Genomic DNA, 15,607 nt, shown 5'->3' with positions numbered 1-15,607 from the left:
AGATCAGGGATAGGAATGGGTCCAGGCACTGCCTTGGGGCACTCCAGCCTTGATAGGGAGAGATGAAAGGATTCTGTTGAGAGCCACCTGTTGGCTATGAGAATAGAGGAAGTCAGCAAGGCTTGTGTGGGAGTAGGCCTTGAACACTATAGGCAGAGAGCTTGGCGAGCAAAGTGGGATGCTGGACTGCATCAAAAGCTCGAGATATGTCCGGAGAGATGGCCTTGTTCTCATAAGCTCATTAGGTGACGTGATCAATGCCTCCTCTGTATTTTAGATAGAAAGAGCTGGACATGAGGTAAAGCTGACATGGTTAGCTAAGCGTGCAAATGATTAAAATTTCGCTTGACGTTCTAGCAAAGGCCAAGTTCTTCGTTTATTGTCTTTGTCAGACACAATTCATTATTTTGTGGGATTAGTACGACTAATTTTTTATTAATTGTAATTGATCAGGTTGATTCATTTTCAAGCAACCCTTCTTGTTTGGTCATATCTTTTTGGCGACATAATTACATCAAATAATTCCCTGGCTAGTCTGTTGGTTTGGATTCCATCTTTCCAGATTGTGCAAAAGTACATTTCGTGCCTTTCCTTGAACTTCGTCACTCTCTTTGAAGAAATCATGAAATATAAATAGTAACGATAAATGAAACAGGAAAAATGATGCTGATGATCTTAAATCATACATACATTAACAGGCCTTGTGTGTTGTTACCTCTGCCACCGGAGGTGGACGAAGGTTATGTTTTCACCACTGTCTGGTTGTCTGTCTGTCTGATGGATGGATTTGGATGAAATTTGGTGGACAGGTTGGTTGTGTGATAAGGATTAAGTCATTCGATTTTGGTGAAGATTCGGATCCGGATCCAATAATTTTTAAAGTGATTCTTCACCATTGAGAGACGGGGCCAAAAACGATATACATCACAATATCTCCATACGTTGTAGATGGATTATGATAAAACGAGGTGGATGAGTTGGGTAGGTGACAAGAACAAGCCAATTCAATTTTGGTGAAAGTCCGGATTTAGATCCAGCCTATCGGTGGGATACAAAACGTAAACTGTTCAGCCTGGTTGAGGCATGCACTCTACTGTGTGCTGCTGTTGTTACATATTGTTATGTTTATGGGGGGGTAGGCAATGGAATACCTTAGTCCAGGTAGATTGTATAGCGTAATGTGCTCCCTATGTCGCGTAGCCACCTTCATGTACTTAAGTAGGGCCGGATGTCGCGTAAGTGTATATTTGTCTCCATGCGAGGGGTGGAGCTCTGCTAATTAGTTAGGGTACAAGGTAACTTTCCCTGTATGTATTTGCATCTGTGGTTTTCCCTTCGTTTCTTATGACACACGCAACACCAGCCACGTGATCAGTGCTTAAATTATATAAACTACACAATCACCGACTGGATCCGGACATTCGACTACCACTGACAACACCAGCCGAGTCATCGCAAGGGACAGCAAGAAGGGCCGTGATGCCCCGCCCCGAAAGGTGATGATTGTTCGTGGCTGTGGAGCGATGCGATGGTGCTCGTTGATTGGTGCGCATGTGACATCATCACAGAACGTTCCAGCACGAGGGACAAAAAGGCAGAGCACCACCATTTTCCCTCTCTTGCGCTGGGTTTTCATTATGGACTGGACACATTTTTCTCTCGTGCTGGGCTTGGTCATAGGCGGTTGCATTCATGCTCTCTCTCTGTTCCTGGCTGCGGGGAAAGGCGGACGCATTCTTCTCTCTGATCCCGGTAATGCTGGCTTCATAACGGCTGTGTTCCATGGAGTGTGCGCCTGAGAGACCTCGACGCTTTGTGGAGCGTGGGACGGCGGAGGAGAGAGAGCTTTGGCTGCCTCTCGCACTGCTGGCGGCGCAAGTTTGCGCCATTGGGCGTTTCCCGCGCAAGGGCTCGGGGACCCGTTCAGCAGCCGGCGGAGTTCGGGGACCGCTTGAGGAGACCACAGAGTGGCAGGCAAACGCACCACACACACATTTTTACTTTTGTTTATTTCTCCCTGTGTGTGTTTCATGAGTCTGTATGGAGACGTCTCAATTTAGGAATTTTGGATTACCGTACAGTTCTGTTATCCTGGCATTTATTTTTATTAAACACATTATTTGTTGCATTTTCAATCCCTTGTGGTCTGTCCTGTTTATTTGTTGGTGGTTCGGAAAACCCGCTTCGCGTCCGGCCATGCAGGTAAGCCTTGTGACCCTCCACCCCCGCGCGAGTAAAAGGAGCCGCCATAGTTTGGGTATGCCTCGGAGTTAAAGCTCGATTGGTCATCCGTCACCCAGGGGTGTTAATCTCAGTGGTGAACACGACAATATGCATGGAGTGGAGCAGTTGTTGTCCAAAATAAAACTGGAAAAACAAGAGAGGGGAAGGAGGATGTAAAGAAAAGGAGAGTGGAGAAGTATTGTAAAAATAGGAGAGGTTGGAGTGGAAAAAGATTAAAAGGAGGGAAGGCCATAGGCAATGCAGATATGGCTCCTTATGCAATATGTGGACATCTTTTTAGGTTTAAATTTTTATTTTATAAGTGTTACACAACGTGCACACCCAGAAACACTTCAATTATTTCCCATACTTGGCTTTGGTGATATTGTAGCGGTTCCCGCTGAATGTACACAATCGCCTTGCACCTGCCAGGACGCGGCCAGGGCGCGATCGCCATGCCGGGCTCGTCCGGACGGGCCCAGACGCGCCTCTCCTGGGCATGCCCGGACTCGCTGTTCCCGGGCACGCCCGAACCTCCCGGGCACGCCCGGTCTCGTCTTTCCCGGGCATGCCCGCTCTCGCCTTTCCAGGGCTCGCCCAGAGCGCCCGGGCACGCCCAGCCTCGACTTGCCAGGCCGCGTCCAGGACGCCCGGGCATGTCCAGACTCGCCTTTCCAGGGCTCGCCCAGAGCGTCCGGGCATGCCCGCTCTCGCCTTTCCAGGGCTCGCCCAGAGCGCTCGGGCACGCCCAGCCTTGACTTGCCAGGCCGCGTCCAGGACGCCCGGGCATGTCCAGACTCGCCTTTCCAGGACTCGCCCTTGACACCCGGGCATGCCCGGTCTCGGTTTTCCCGGGCAAACGCCCCGGCATAAATGTGTATATATATTGCTGCCCGATAAACGGGCTTGTCAGAATACCTGAGCTGTTTTGTTTCAATAAAGCAACTCGGACGAATTCCGTCTTTGGTCGCGTCAATTCTTTCGACTCGCGTTGGAGCGCAGCTCCTTCACTGGTGACCTACCGACATGGACACGGCAGTGACTCTTAAACTGCCTACCTTCTGGGAGGCTCACGCGGCTGTTTGGTTCGCCCAGACGGACTCCCAGTTCGCCCTGCGAGGCATCACCGCAGACGACACCCGCTTCCACCACGTCGTGGCAGCGCTCGGTTCCGCCACCGCGGCCCGCGCCCTGAGCCTCCTCGAGCACCCGCCGGCTGCCGACAAGTATGATGCGCTGAAGACGCTTTCGCCCTCTCACCGGCGGCACGCGCACGGCGCCTGCTCGACCTGCCCGAGCTCGGCGACACACGCCCGTCCGAGCGCATGGACTATATGCTCTCGTTGCTCGGTGAGCACTCTCCGGATTTTCTGTTCCGCGAGCTGTTCCTTCGCCAGCTGCCTCACCCGGTACGCCTCGCCCTGGCTGGCAATTCGATCACCGATCCCCGCGCCCTCGCCAGGGAAGCCGATAAGATCTCCTCGGCGGGCCAACACATCGGCGCGGCTACCTGGAGCCTGCCGCCGTCCGAGGCGACGCCTGAGCGCCCTGCGCGGTTGGAGGCCGAACTTCCGGTGCAACTGGCGGCCGCCACGCCGCGCCGACCGCTTCCGACACGACGGCCGGGGCCTCCACCTGACCAGGCGTGGTGTTATTACCACGCCAGGTTCGGACACAAGGCTCGGACGTGCCGACCCCCATGCACTTTCGGCAAGTCGGGAAACGGCCGGGCCGGCGTTCATTCCCAGCCATGAGCGCCGGCCACTCGGGCAACTTGCTTTTTATTCGGGACAAAGCGTCCGGGCGGCGTTTCCTTTATGACACCGGCGCCCAACTGAGCGTCATACCCGCCTCCGAGCAGGACAGGCGGGACGCCGTTTGCGGCCCCTCTTTGGTCGCTGCTAATGGCTCGGCCATACGCACTTTCGGCCCGCGCGACGTCACCCTCTGCTTCGGCAGCCAGCGCTTTCAGTGGACCTTTGTGACCGCCTGCGTCCCCATGGCTTTGCTGGGCGCCGACTTCCTCTGCGCGCACGGGCTGCTGGTCGACGTCAAACGTCGTCGCCTTGTCAACGCCGAGACCTTCAGCTCCCTGGCGTGCACGATGAGCAGCTCCGCGCCGACCGAACTGGCGTGCGCCCTCCCGACGGCGAACGAGTTCGCTCGCCTGCTCGCGGAATTCCCGGCCCTCACGCGGCCGACGTTTTCGGCCGTCGCAGTGCGGCATGGGATCGAGCACCACATACCCACTATGGGCCCGCCGGTCTACGCCAGGGCCCGCCGCCTCGACCCGGCCAAGCTCGCCGTGGCAAAGGCCGAGTTCGACGCGTTGGAGCACCTCGGCATCGTGCGGCGCTCCAATAGCGCGTGGGCCTCACCACTGCACATCGTGCCAAAGCCGGGGGGCGGATGGCGCCCGTGTGGCGACTACCGCCGCCTCAACGACGCTACCACCCCCGACAGGTACCCGATCCCACACATCCAGGACTTTTCCGCCCGTTTGGCGGGACGGGTCATATTTTCCAAAATTGACCTGATACGGGGATACCACCAGGTACCTGTCCGGGCGGCCGACGTCCCGAAGACGGCCATCATCACGCCGTTCGGCCTGTTCGAATTTTTGAGGATGCCGTTTGGCCTCAAGAACGCGGCCCAGGCGTTCCAGCGCTTAATGGACGGCATGCTGCGCGACCTGCCATTTCTTTTCCTCTATCTGGATGACATCCTCGTCGCCAGCACGTCCCGCGCCGAGCACCTCCTCCACCTCCGAACACTGTTCGGTCGCCTCAGCGAGCACGGCTTAATTGTCAACCCGGCCAAATGCCACTTCGGCACGACGACCGTTGACTTTTTGGGCCACCGCATCACCAAGACCGGGGCCATCACCACGTTCCCGCGTCCCCGTTCCATCAAGGCCCTACAAGAGTTCCTCGGCATGGTGAATTTTTATCACCGATTCGTGCCCCGCGCTGCTCAGCTCATGCGGCCCCTTTACGAGGCCTTCCGGGGCAAGCCGGCCAAGCATGACATTGTTTGGTCCGCGGCCATGGACGCGGCCTTCGCGAGCGCAAAACGGGCCCTCGCCGACGCAACGCTGCTGGCTCACCCGGTGCTCAACGCGCCCATCACCCTCACTATGGACGCCTCCAACTACGCGGTGGGCGCCGTCCATGAACAATGGGTGGACGGGGTTTGGCAGCCACTCGCTTTTTTCAGCCGGCAGCTCCGGCCGAACGAGTTAAAATACAGCACGTTCGACCGCGAGCTGTTCGGTCTATTCCTGGCCGTTCGCCATTTCCGACACCTCCTGGAGGGCCGCCCGTTCACGGCTTTCGTCGACCATAAGCCGTTGGTCTACGCAATGGCCAAAGTCACGGAGCCATGGTCGGCCCGCCAGCAGCGCCACCTCTCCGCCGGGTCGGAATTCACCACGGACATCCAGCACGTTGCCGGCAAAGACAACGCCGTGGCCGACTGTCTTTCTCAGGCCAGCGCGAACGCGGTCCACCTCGGCGTGGACTTCGCGCTCATGGCGGCCGACCAGACCACCGACACCTCGGTGCAGGCCCTCCGGGCGGCGGACACGGGCCTCCGCCTGGCCGACATCCCCTTCGCGGGCACCGTCCTGCTCTGCGACGTCTCCCAGGGCCAGCCTCGCCCCATCGTGCCCGTTTCCTGGCAGCGCCGCATCTTCGCCTCCATCCACGGCCTTTCTCACCCGGGCCGGAAAGCTTCTCAGAAGCTGGTGTCGGCGCGTTTCGTCTGGCACGGCCTTCGACGGAACGTCCGCGACTGGGCCAACGCCTGCACGGCCTGCCAGCGGGCCAAGGTCCACCGCCACACCCAGGCCCCGCTAGCACCTTTCACCGTGCCTGCACGGCGTTTCGACCACGTCCACGTGGACCTGGTGGGTCCCCTGCCCCCATCGCGGGGGTTCACCCACCTGCTCACCATGGTGGACAGGACCACCAGGTGGCCGGAGGCCGTGCCCCTCACCTCCACCACCACCGCCGACGTGGCGCAGGCGTTCATCGCCACCTGGGTCGCGCGCTTCGGCGCACCGGCGGACATCTCGTCCGACCGCGGCCCACAGTTCACGTCCGAACTTTGGGGCGCGGTCGCCCGCTCGTTAGGGGTCACGCTGCACCGCACCACGGCCTACCACCCCCAAGCCAACGGGTTGTGCGATCGGTTTCACCGCTCCATGAAGGCCGCACTCATGGCAGGCCTTCAGGACGACGGTTGGACCGACCGGCTGCCGTGGGTCCTTTTGGGCCTCCGCACGGCCCCCAAGGAGGACCTCCGGGCGTCCGCCGCCGAGCTCGTCTACGGCCAGCCGCTCCGCGTCCCGGGCGAGTTCGTGCCCGACGCTACCAGTCCCTGGTCCGCCGCACACCAGCGCTCGGACCTCCAGGAGGCCGCCCGACGATTTGCCCCCGTGCCAACGTCCCGCCACGGTGGCCCCCAGTCCTACGTCTCCCCGGCGCTTCGCACAGCGGAGTACATCTTTGTGCGTCATGACGCACACCGGGGGCCACTCCGGCCGCCGTACGACGGGCCTTTCCGGGTCCTGCGACGGGGCGACAAGTCCTTCGTCATCGACGTCGGCGGCCGGTCGGATCGGATCTCTGTGGACCGCCTCATACCAGCGCACGTGGACGTCGACCGACCACCACGGTTGGCCCTTCCTCCGCGGCGAGGCCGCCCCCCGTCTACAGTTCCCCCCGCTCGACCACCCACCACCGGATCGGCCCCCCCCCCCACGACCCTCCAGGGGTCGCTTCGGCCGGGTCATCCGGACCCCCCTTAAATTGACCCTGCCGATGCAGGTCGATTCTGGAGGGGCGTGTGTAGCGGTTCCCGCTGAATGTACACAATCGCCTTGCACCTGCCAGGACGCGGCCAGGGCGCGATCGCCATGCCAGGCTCGTCCGGACGGGCCCAGACGCGCCTCTCCTGGGCATGCCCGGACTCGCTGTTCCCGGGCACGCCCGAACCTCCCGGGCACGCCCGGTCTCGTCTTTCCCGGGCATGCCCGCTCTCGCCTTTCCAGGGCTCGCCCAGAGCACCCGGGCACGCCCAGCCTCGACTTGCCAGGCCGCGTCCAGGACGCCCGGGCATGTCCAGACTCGCCTTTCCAGGGCTCGCCCAGAGCGTCCGGGCATGCCCGCTCTCGCCTTTCCAGGGCTCGCCCAGAGTGCTCGGGCACGCCCAGCCTCGACTTGCCAGGACTCGCCCTTGACACCCGGGCATGCCCGGTCTCGGTTTTCCCGGGCAAACGCCCCGGCATAAATGTGTATATATATTGCTGCCCGATAAACGGGCTTGTCAGAATACCTGAGCTGTTTTGTTTCAATAAAGTAACTCGAACGAATTCCGTCTTTGGTCGCGTCAATTCTTTCGACTCGCGTTGGAGCGCAGCTCCTTCAATATTATGTAACAAAGAGAGCAAAAACCAGACCAGAGTTGTGTTGATCACAGAACCATTCTTTCATTCCTAGGGTTCCCGTGGTCTGTACGTCTCGCGGAAGTGCTGAAGGATGTGTTTGGTCTTACTTCCCTGCGGCCACTGCAACGACCAGCTACCAATGCCACAATGGCGGGTCGTGATGTCCTCCTGGTGCTTCCGACGGGTGGAGGCAAAAGCCTCTGTTATCAGCTTCCAGCCATGCTCTCTAAAGGTCTCTCATTTGAGGTTTATTGAATCTTTATTGTCAGAATAAATTGTGGTTCTGCCTCAAACATTGTTTCCCATCATAGTGCTCGGCTGACCAAAACAAAGGTTAAAATGTTCCTTCATGTTGCCAATGATTCCAACAGAGTTGGTTTCACGAAACAATGGTTGGCCATTGAAGGGTGTGATCATTTTCAAGAGGGCATTTGGTTACTTGATTCCTGGTCATTTGATCTGGGTTCATGAGTGCAGTATTTCTGCAAGTGCTAATAACTGCTAGCCCACCGCATTGTGGTTGCATCAAGGTGAGAGGGTCACGATAATGAGAGACCTCCACGGAGGATCTAGTCACTGAGGCATACTCGGTACTGTTTTGAATTCGGTCATTGAACTTAGAAATTTAGTCATTCTTGTCGAATTGAGGATTTGTTTATTTGCTGTTTTAAAATACCTGCATCAAACCTTGTGAATTTTGTTGTACTTATTCTTGCACCTTAGGTATAACTCTGGTAGTCTCTCCCTTGGTGTCACTCATGGAAGATCAGATGATGTCCTTGGAAGCACTGAAGATTCCAGCTGCTATGCTCTGTGCTGCATCTTCGAAGGTGTGTGTTCTGGGGGTTGGTAATTGATGTCAGTTTGGGTTAAGCAGAGGTTAAAAGGGATGTTTATAAATACACAGTAAAACCTGCACAATGAGGTCATGAGCGAGTTAAATAATCTTTACATGATAAGCCATTCTCCAGTAAAAAATGCACTTATTCCATCCTTTTTTCAGAATATAACGTCCAATATACAAGAGCTAAACTATCAACAATTCACTTTTTAATTCGTATCTTCTCTGAAAATATGCTGGTCAGCTACTTGGAACGAGGTAGTCAATGCCTGCAGGTAACATGCTCTCACACTTTCTCTCCACAAGGATGTATCAGAGAATCCAGATCAGATCAATTTTAAGTGATTTTTCACCATTGAGTGATTGGGCCAAAAACGATATATAACATGATATTTTCTATTAAAAAAAGTTGTGGACGAATTATGACTAAACTTGGTGGAGGAGTTGGGTAGGTGACAAGACAAGCCGATTAGATTTTGGTTCAGGTACGACTCCAAATCCAGCCTATCAGTGCGATACAAAACATAAACTGTTCGGCTTGGCGGAGGTATGCGCTCTACTGAGTGCCGTTCTAGTTTGTCTCTCTATCACTAGCTGATTACACAGACTAGCCTATACCTATGCATTCCACCATACCAGTATCTATTGAGGGAATTGTTTTCCAGGATTTACTCTTCCAGAAAAACCTCAATGACTCGAGAATTAAGCCGAATTTTTTTTTTTTACCTCCGCCACCAAAGGTGGATGGAGGTTATGTTTTCACCCCTGTCTGTCTGTGAACAAGATATCTCAAAAAGTTGTGGATGGATTCGGACGAAATGTGGCAGATATGTAGCGTATTTCACAAGGACGAAATGATTAGATTTTGGTAACCGACTAGTAGAATTTTTTAAGTGATTCTTCACCATTGAGAGATAGGGCCAAAAACGAAATATATCAGGATATCTCAAAATGTTATGGATGGATAATTTTGATTAAATGTGATTCTGTATTGTGATTTTCTGGTCTACTCTGGGATACAAAACATAAACTGTTCACCTGGCGGAGGTATGCTCTCCACTGAGTGCCATTCTAGTTTTCCTTTGTTTTTGAAATTATATTTATTTGAAATTCCGATTTCTAAAGACTCACTTTAAGTACTTGATGAGGGCACCCTGAAGTTGTACACGTGTAAGTTTCATTTGATTTCATCAAGTTTTGAAAAATACATTTCCTCCATTGGGACTGGGACTGGGGGTTAGGGGGTGGAGGAGGGTCAGTGGGTGCAATTAGAATTATCCAAGCTATCTATATAGCCACAATTATGTTTGCGCTTTACATACGTAACCCGGGTTATTTTTATTTTCGGGAGCGATTGTGGCAGCGGTCTCTTGCTTATACACCACCCAAATAAAGATGTGTCACGTGTTGTACGCTTAGAACAACATCACCTAATCATAAAGACAATAATATGACCTCCTTGGCGGCTCCCATAGGGAGTGTGTGCTTCTAGTATATGTAATACTAAGTCATCTCATTAAAGCAAAAGATCTTCAGTTGAATTCAATAAAAAAATCTTTTTTTTCTTGTTTCACTTATTTAATAGAAATTAATCTCATAAACCATTCTTTCTCGTGAGAAACTACATTAATTCAGTATACTGACATCAATTTCTTCATGTGCCAAAAATTCTAATAAGGAATTCCAAAAACTTTGGGGAGAGGAGGATGCGGCAGGGCCAGACAGTTTTCATAAATGAGTCAAATCTCAACTTGCAATGGTTACCAAAAGCACTCAATTAAATCACCTCTCATTATACATGTAATAAATTGCATCAAGCCTAAAGTGTGACGTTCCACCATGCAGGAGGAAGTCCGGGAGGCTATGGCTGCTTTAGCACCACCTGGGAAGGCCCCACGACCCGTCCCTTCAGACTCCACTTTACGCTTGCTTTACGTCACTCCTGAGCGTATTGCACGAAGCAAGCTGTTCATGGCAAGACTGCAAAAGGCGTATGAGATTGGCCGCCTTGATCGCATTGCCATCGACGAGGTGCACTGCTGCAGTCAGTGGGGAAATGACTTTCGGCCAGGTGACCTCTTTCTCATCCTCGCACCTCTAGACTAATTTCCAGGCCTGTCCATTTGGCTACACACCCAGGTTTTACCCTGCTCTGCACTATTATTTAGGGAATTGTTACACGACCAGCAGCTAATACCCCGTATCATTGCATTGTTCATTTGGAAAGTTATCTCGTCTCAGTTGTCTGCACAGAGAATTGCATCATCCTTCTGGTAGTTATTTTTACACCATTCCATTTTCAAATGAGAAATTCCTCAAATTAAAATTGACACGAGTAGAGAAATGGGGTTATGGATGGGGGGGGGGGGGGGGGGAGGGTCTTCATTTGCTGGGTTTCATGAGCTCTCAAGTAGAGAACAGATATTCTCATAAATGTGATTGTTTTATTTATATATTTAATATTTACCTAAGCATAAAAATGCAGCACAACCCCCACCTCCAGCCCCTTATATATCCACTCCTGTCGCCGCATGCCCCCACTCTGGTTCCCTGAGCAGACTACAAGATTTTAGAGGTGCTGAAGCGACACTTCCCCAAAACACCCATTATCGGATTGACTGGCACAGCGTCTCCACAAGTGATAAATGATGTGCGTGGCCTACTCAATCTTCCAAACGCACTGCTGTTCAAAGCCTCTTTCAACCGACCCAACCTCAACCTCCAGGCAAGCCTTCACACGTCATTTTAAAAATTATTATTGGATTCAATGGTGATCATTATTTTGGAGTCAGGTGTAGAAATGGTCTTTGAAATTGTTATGTTTACCTGCATAGCAGGATGAGTTTGGGTTATAGTAACTTGACTCGACTCGCGTCTTCATACCCTTGTTTCATGCATATGTACAACGTCCGAGACATAGAGCTGATTATACAGTAAATAGTTAAGCGTTGGTGTGGAAACGTGTGATAACGTGATTTTAATTGCAAATGACCCCCAGGCTGTAGTAAGCAAAGTCCAAATGTGACGACTGCAGGTCCGAGACAAGCCCCGGAATGTGGAGACCTGCATGGATAATATGGCTGCCCTTATCAATGGACCGTTCCAGGGACAGACAGGTAGGTCCTCTGACTAATCTAGGATCTGCAGCGAACATGCAAATCCGATTTCATGGACCCAACCTAGCCGTATATTAAAAAAAGTTATGGTCCTTTTTGCGGGTTCTGTCCTTTGAATGTGAGACAAAAATGCCTGAAAATTTTCAGGTAGATTCGGTAATTGGACTTCAATTATAGTCGCACTGCTGGGTTACCTGTGAGTGCAATAACCTCTTTATTTAATGGCTTCACTCTATCTACTTTTCTCTGCATTGATTTAGTTGTGATTAAGGCCTCACATTCTCATTCACTTGTGTGTTTGCTTCATCTAGACATTTGTTTCATAGATACTTGTTGAGAGAAAATGTCCCATGCATGGTTTGCACTTGGAGCCATTTCCGTGGGTTAACTGATCACAGCTATGACAAGGACGACTGCACAAAATCCTCCCATTTTATTTTTCAGGCATCGTATACTGCTTGTCACGCCGCGATTCGGATACCGTTGCACATGCGCTCTGTCAGCGTGGCGTGGCGGCAGCTTGCTATCATGCGGATCTTTCATCCACCGAGCGGTCACGCGTCCACCACGCGTGGGCACGACCCAACGGGACTGTGCGGGTGATAGCTGCGACAGTGGCTTTTGGAATGGGGATTGATCGACCGGATGTTCGCTTTGTCCTGCATCATTCGATCAGCAAAAGCCTGGAGAACTATTACCAGGAGAGTGGTCGTGCTGGTCAGTGGTTAAGCGAGGTGTAGGTTGGGGCATGATGGTGAGGGAGAGGGAGGAAGGCAAAATATTCAGTTGAGCTTCAAAGAATGAAAATAAGTGATGAAATGACCCAAATAATTTACTTCCCCATGTCACCCCATTGTTTCCTTCCTACCTAGGCAGGGATCATGCCCCAGCACATTGTGTGCTCTTTTTCTCTTTTGCTGATGTGTTTCGGCAGAGTGGCATGGTGGCCATGGAAAGGAGTGGGCAGCAAAAACTGTCTGCTATGGTTGCATACTGCATCGCACACAGGTGAGCGGGGATACTGTGGGGGAGCCCGTGTTAGGCCGGGCTTTTGGGATTCAAATGCTTCTTGAGAGGTGGCCCGGCTGATACTGTGGTTCTGCCAGACACGATCTGAAGAACAAACGATGCCTTTTAGGTGCCGGAGGCAAGTCATGGCAGAACATTTTGAAGAACCCTGGGAGCATGTACATTGTGATGGCATGTGTGACACTTGTGCTGGAAGTTCAGGTGTGTAGCCACTCTGCAGCATTTAAACTTTATTTTCCTTTTTTAAGGTCGACGTATAGAAACACTTGCCTATTTTTCTGATAATTTTGGTTACCAGTAATCTAAGGACTACAAAGAGCATATATTGCATTGAGGGATTTTCGAAGCTCCACACGGTCTCCACGTTTTTCGAAGTTAAGTCTGTTCACAATTGTATTTTGTCGAAACTGTATTTATCTTTCGGTGTGTGAAGTTATTGTGTGCAACTTTGGTTGTTTCTCGGTGTTTATCTTTCATAAATTGATCGTCTGTTTGCCGTGTCGCGAGCAAGGCCTTGTACAGTGTGCACTGTACAACCTTGAGGCTTTGTTTTTCTCTCAGTGGTCCGTCGTTTGTGATCCAATAACTTTCGTTCTCTGTATTCCCAGTCTTTTCACCCATAGCCTACTTCCTTGTGTAAATCTCAACTCAAAAAAAAAAAAAAAAAAAAAAAAAAAACAAAAAAAAAAAAAAAAAAAAAAAAAAAAAAAAAAAACATTTCTTTCTCTGTTCTCATTCGTTTATTCATTCTTATTCGTTCGTTCGTTCTTCGACCACGTGTTTCTCCCCCATTTCCCCAGATAGTTTTCACTCATTAACCTTCAATGTTTACACTTTCCCCTCAAGTTATGTATTCCGTCATATTTTATAACACCTTTTTCTTCTTCTTCTTTAAAAGGCTGCTTTCGACTTGCTCACCAAATCAATTCATCCCAAAAAAAAAATCCATCTCCTATAGTGCCTTTTTTCTACATTCCCTAAACTCTCCTGCACTCCATCCTCCATCCAGCGTCCTTAAACGTATTTTTAACTCGAAGGTCACAAGAAACTCATTTTGCAATAAATGTTCGTTTCCCATAAATCGTACACTTTCAAAAATCCAATCTCACCCCTCCCCTCCAAACCTTCCCCATAACCCCTCCCCTCCAAATCTTCCCCATCACCCCTCCCCTCCAAATCTTCCCCATCACCCATCCCTTTCAAATCTCCCCCCTTGCCCCCTCCCTCCTAAACTACCCCCTCACCCCTCCCCGCCAAGACGCCCCCTCGCCCCTCCCCTCCTAGACTCCTGCCTCACCCCTCCCCTCCAAATCTCCCCCATATCCCATCCCTTTCAAATCCCTCCCCTTGTCCCTTCCCTCCCAAACTCCCCCCTCACCCCTCCCCTTCAAATCTCCCCACCCTCATTGCTTCTCAATTTCCCCCCTCTCACTCCCCCTCCTCAAAGCGTCCTCCCCGCTTCTTCCCCCTTCAAACTCTCACCTCCATCTCCCCCAACCTTCTGCCTCGCTCTTCCCCCTCCTCAAATAACACCTCATTGTGGCTCACCCAATCACCATCAAACCTTTTGTCCGCCCCATCCTTCCCTTTCTCCGAGCTATTCTGAAATCTCTGACACACCTTCAACAGCTCTCCCTACCTCTTCCACCTCTTCCACATCTTACCCTACCCCTCCTCCCCCCTGTTCTGTATCTGATGCTCCCCCTTCCTCTTCATTAACGGTATGGACCTCAAACATCCGGGGCCTTCGTTCAAACTTAACTGATCTCTCCATACAGGTTGCTTCTGTCAAACCAGACGTGATCTGCTTAACAGAAACTTTCCTCCTTTATGATGTCTCTGATTCCATAGTATCTCTCCCGGGCTACTCCCTCCTCCGGTATGATAGACCTGAGCCTCGTCCTGGAGGCGGGGTTGCTATCTTTATCAAAAACTCTCTTCCTCACTCGCCCTGCACTGCACTCTCTCCACCTCACCCCCAGGAATACCTCTGGCTACGGCTTCCCCTTCGCTCCCACCTCTTGTTCATATGTGTGTTGTACCGTCCACCAAACAGTGATGACTCCATCTACATCTCGCTGTCTGATGATATGGACCAACTTCTATCTACTCATCCCAACTCTCTCTTCCTCATATGTGGTGATTTCAACTGTCATCATGCCAGTTGGCTGGGTGTGGGTACCTCTCTCACCAGCCATGGCTCCTCAGCAAAGGACTTCTGCGACTCACTGGGACTGACACAATCTGTCAATTTCCCGACCCGGATCTCAGTCAACGGAACATCTTCTCTTCTGGACTTGGTTATGACTAACTTCCCTGAAAATGTCTGCTGCTCTTCTTCTGCTCCGATCGGATCATCTGATCATGTCCTTGTTAAAGTGGACATCTCTCTGACCATCCTCAGGGAGCCTGCTCAGCGTCGACGAGTCTGGCATTTCACTCAGGCCAACTGGCACGGTCTTCAAGCAGCCATCAATCATCTGGACTGGTCTCCCATCTCTACCACCTCTGACATCAACTCATCCTGGGAATTCTTCCAAAGTAAATTGCTCTCTCTCATGCACAGATTTATCCCATCTCGTCTTCAGTTGTCATACCCTTCCTCCCGTCCATGGTACACGGAATCTTGTGGTGAGGCTGTTGCCCAGAAACAACTTGCCTTCGTCTCCTGGAAAGCAAATCCAACGGAAGGAAATCTCATTTCCTTTCACAAAGCCAGAAACAAGTGTGTGTCCACCCTCAGGAGAGCCAGGAAACAATATCTCTCCGTTCTCAAGACCGAACTCTCTTATCTGTCTCCCTCTTCCAAATCCTGGTGGCTAGGGTGCATCAAACGCCCCATGATTTTCAAAAAGTTGTTGTATTTTAATGTCTATTCCCTCAAATGTTACACTTGTTGGTAGAAGTATGTATGCAAAAAATAGATGAAATCAGAGGTGGTCCTGGGTG

General features: G+C 51.7%; 1 protein-coding gene across 2 annotated transcripts in view; it reads left to right on the top strand.

Annotated features, from left to right (window-relative positions):
- The window catches only part of LOC137411545 (ATP-dependent DNA helicase Q1), a 45,502-nt gene that overhangs the window by 4,865 nt on the left and 25,030 nt on the right, over nucleotides 1-15,607 (top strand). For both annotated transcript variants that reach the window (XM_068096863.2, XM_068096864.2), the window contains 8 exons: nucleotides 7,725-7,904; nucleotides 8,396-8,502; nucleotides 10,359-10,584; nucleotides 11,072-11,238; nucleotides 11,548-11,629; nucleotides 12,074-12,346; nucleotides 12,502-12,637; nucleotides 12,768-12,859. In XM_068096863.2, coding sequence (XP_067952964.2) covers nucleotides 7,725-7,904; nucleotides 8,396-8,502; nucleotides 10,359-10,584; nucleotides 11,072-11,238; nucleotides 11,548-11,629; nucleotides 12,074-12,346; nucleotides 12,502-12,637; nucleotides 12,768-12,859 — 1,263 coding nt within the window. The remainder of the gene's footprint in view (nucleotides 1-7,724; nucleotides 7,905-8,395; nucleotides 8,503-10,358; nucleotides 10,585-11,071; nucleotides 11,239-11,547; nucleotides 11,630-12,073; nucleotides 12,347-12,501; nucleotides 12,638-12,767; nucleotides 12,860-15,607) is intronic.

Source organism: Myxine glutinosa, chromosome 7, assembly GCF_964187855.1.
Source record: "Myxine glutinosa chromosome 7, kmMyxGlut1.1, whole genome shotgun sequence".
Lineage (NCBI taxonomy): Eukaryota > Metazoa > Chordata > Myxini > Myxiniformes > Myxinidae > Myxine > Myxine glutinosa.
This window is presented reverse-complemented; position numbering and strand designations above follow the sequence as displayed.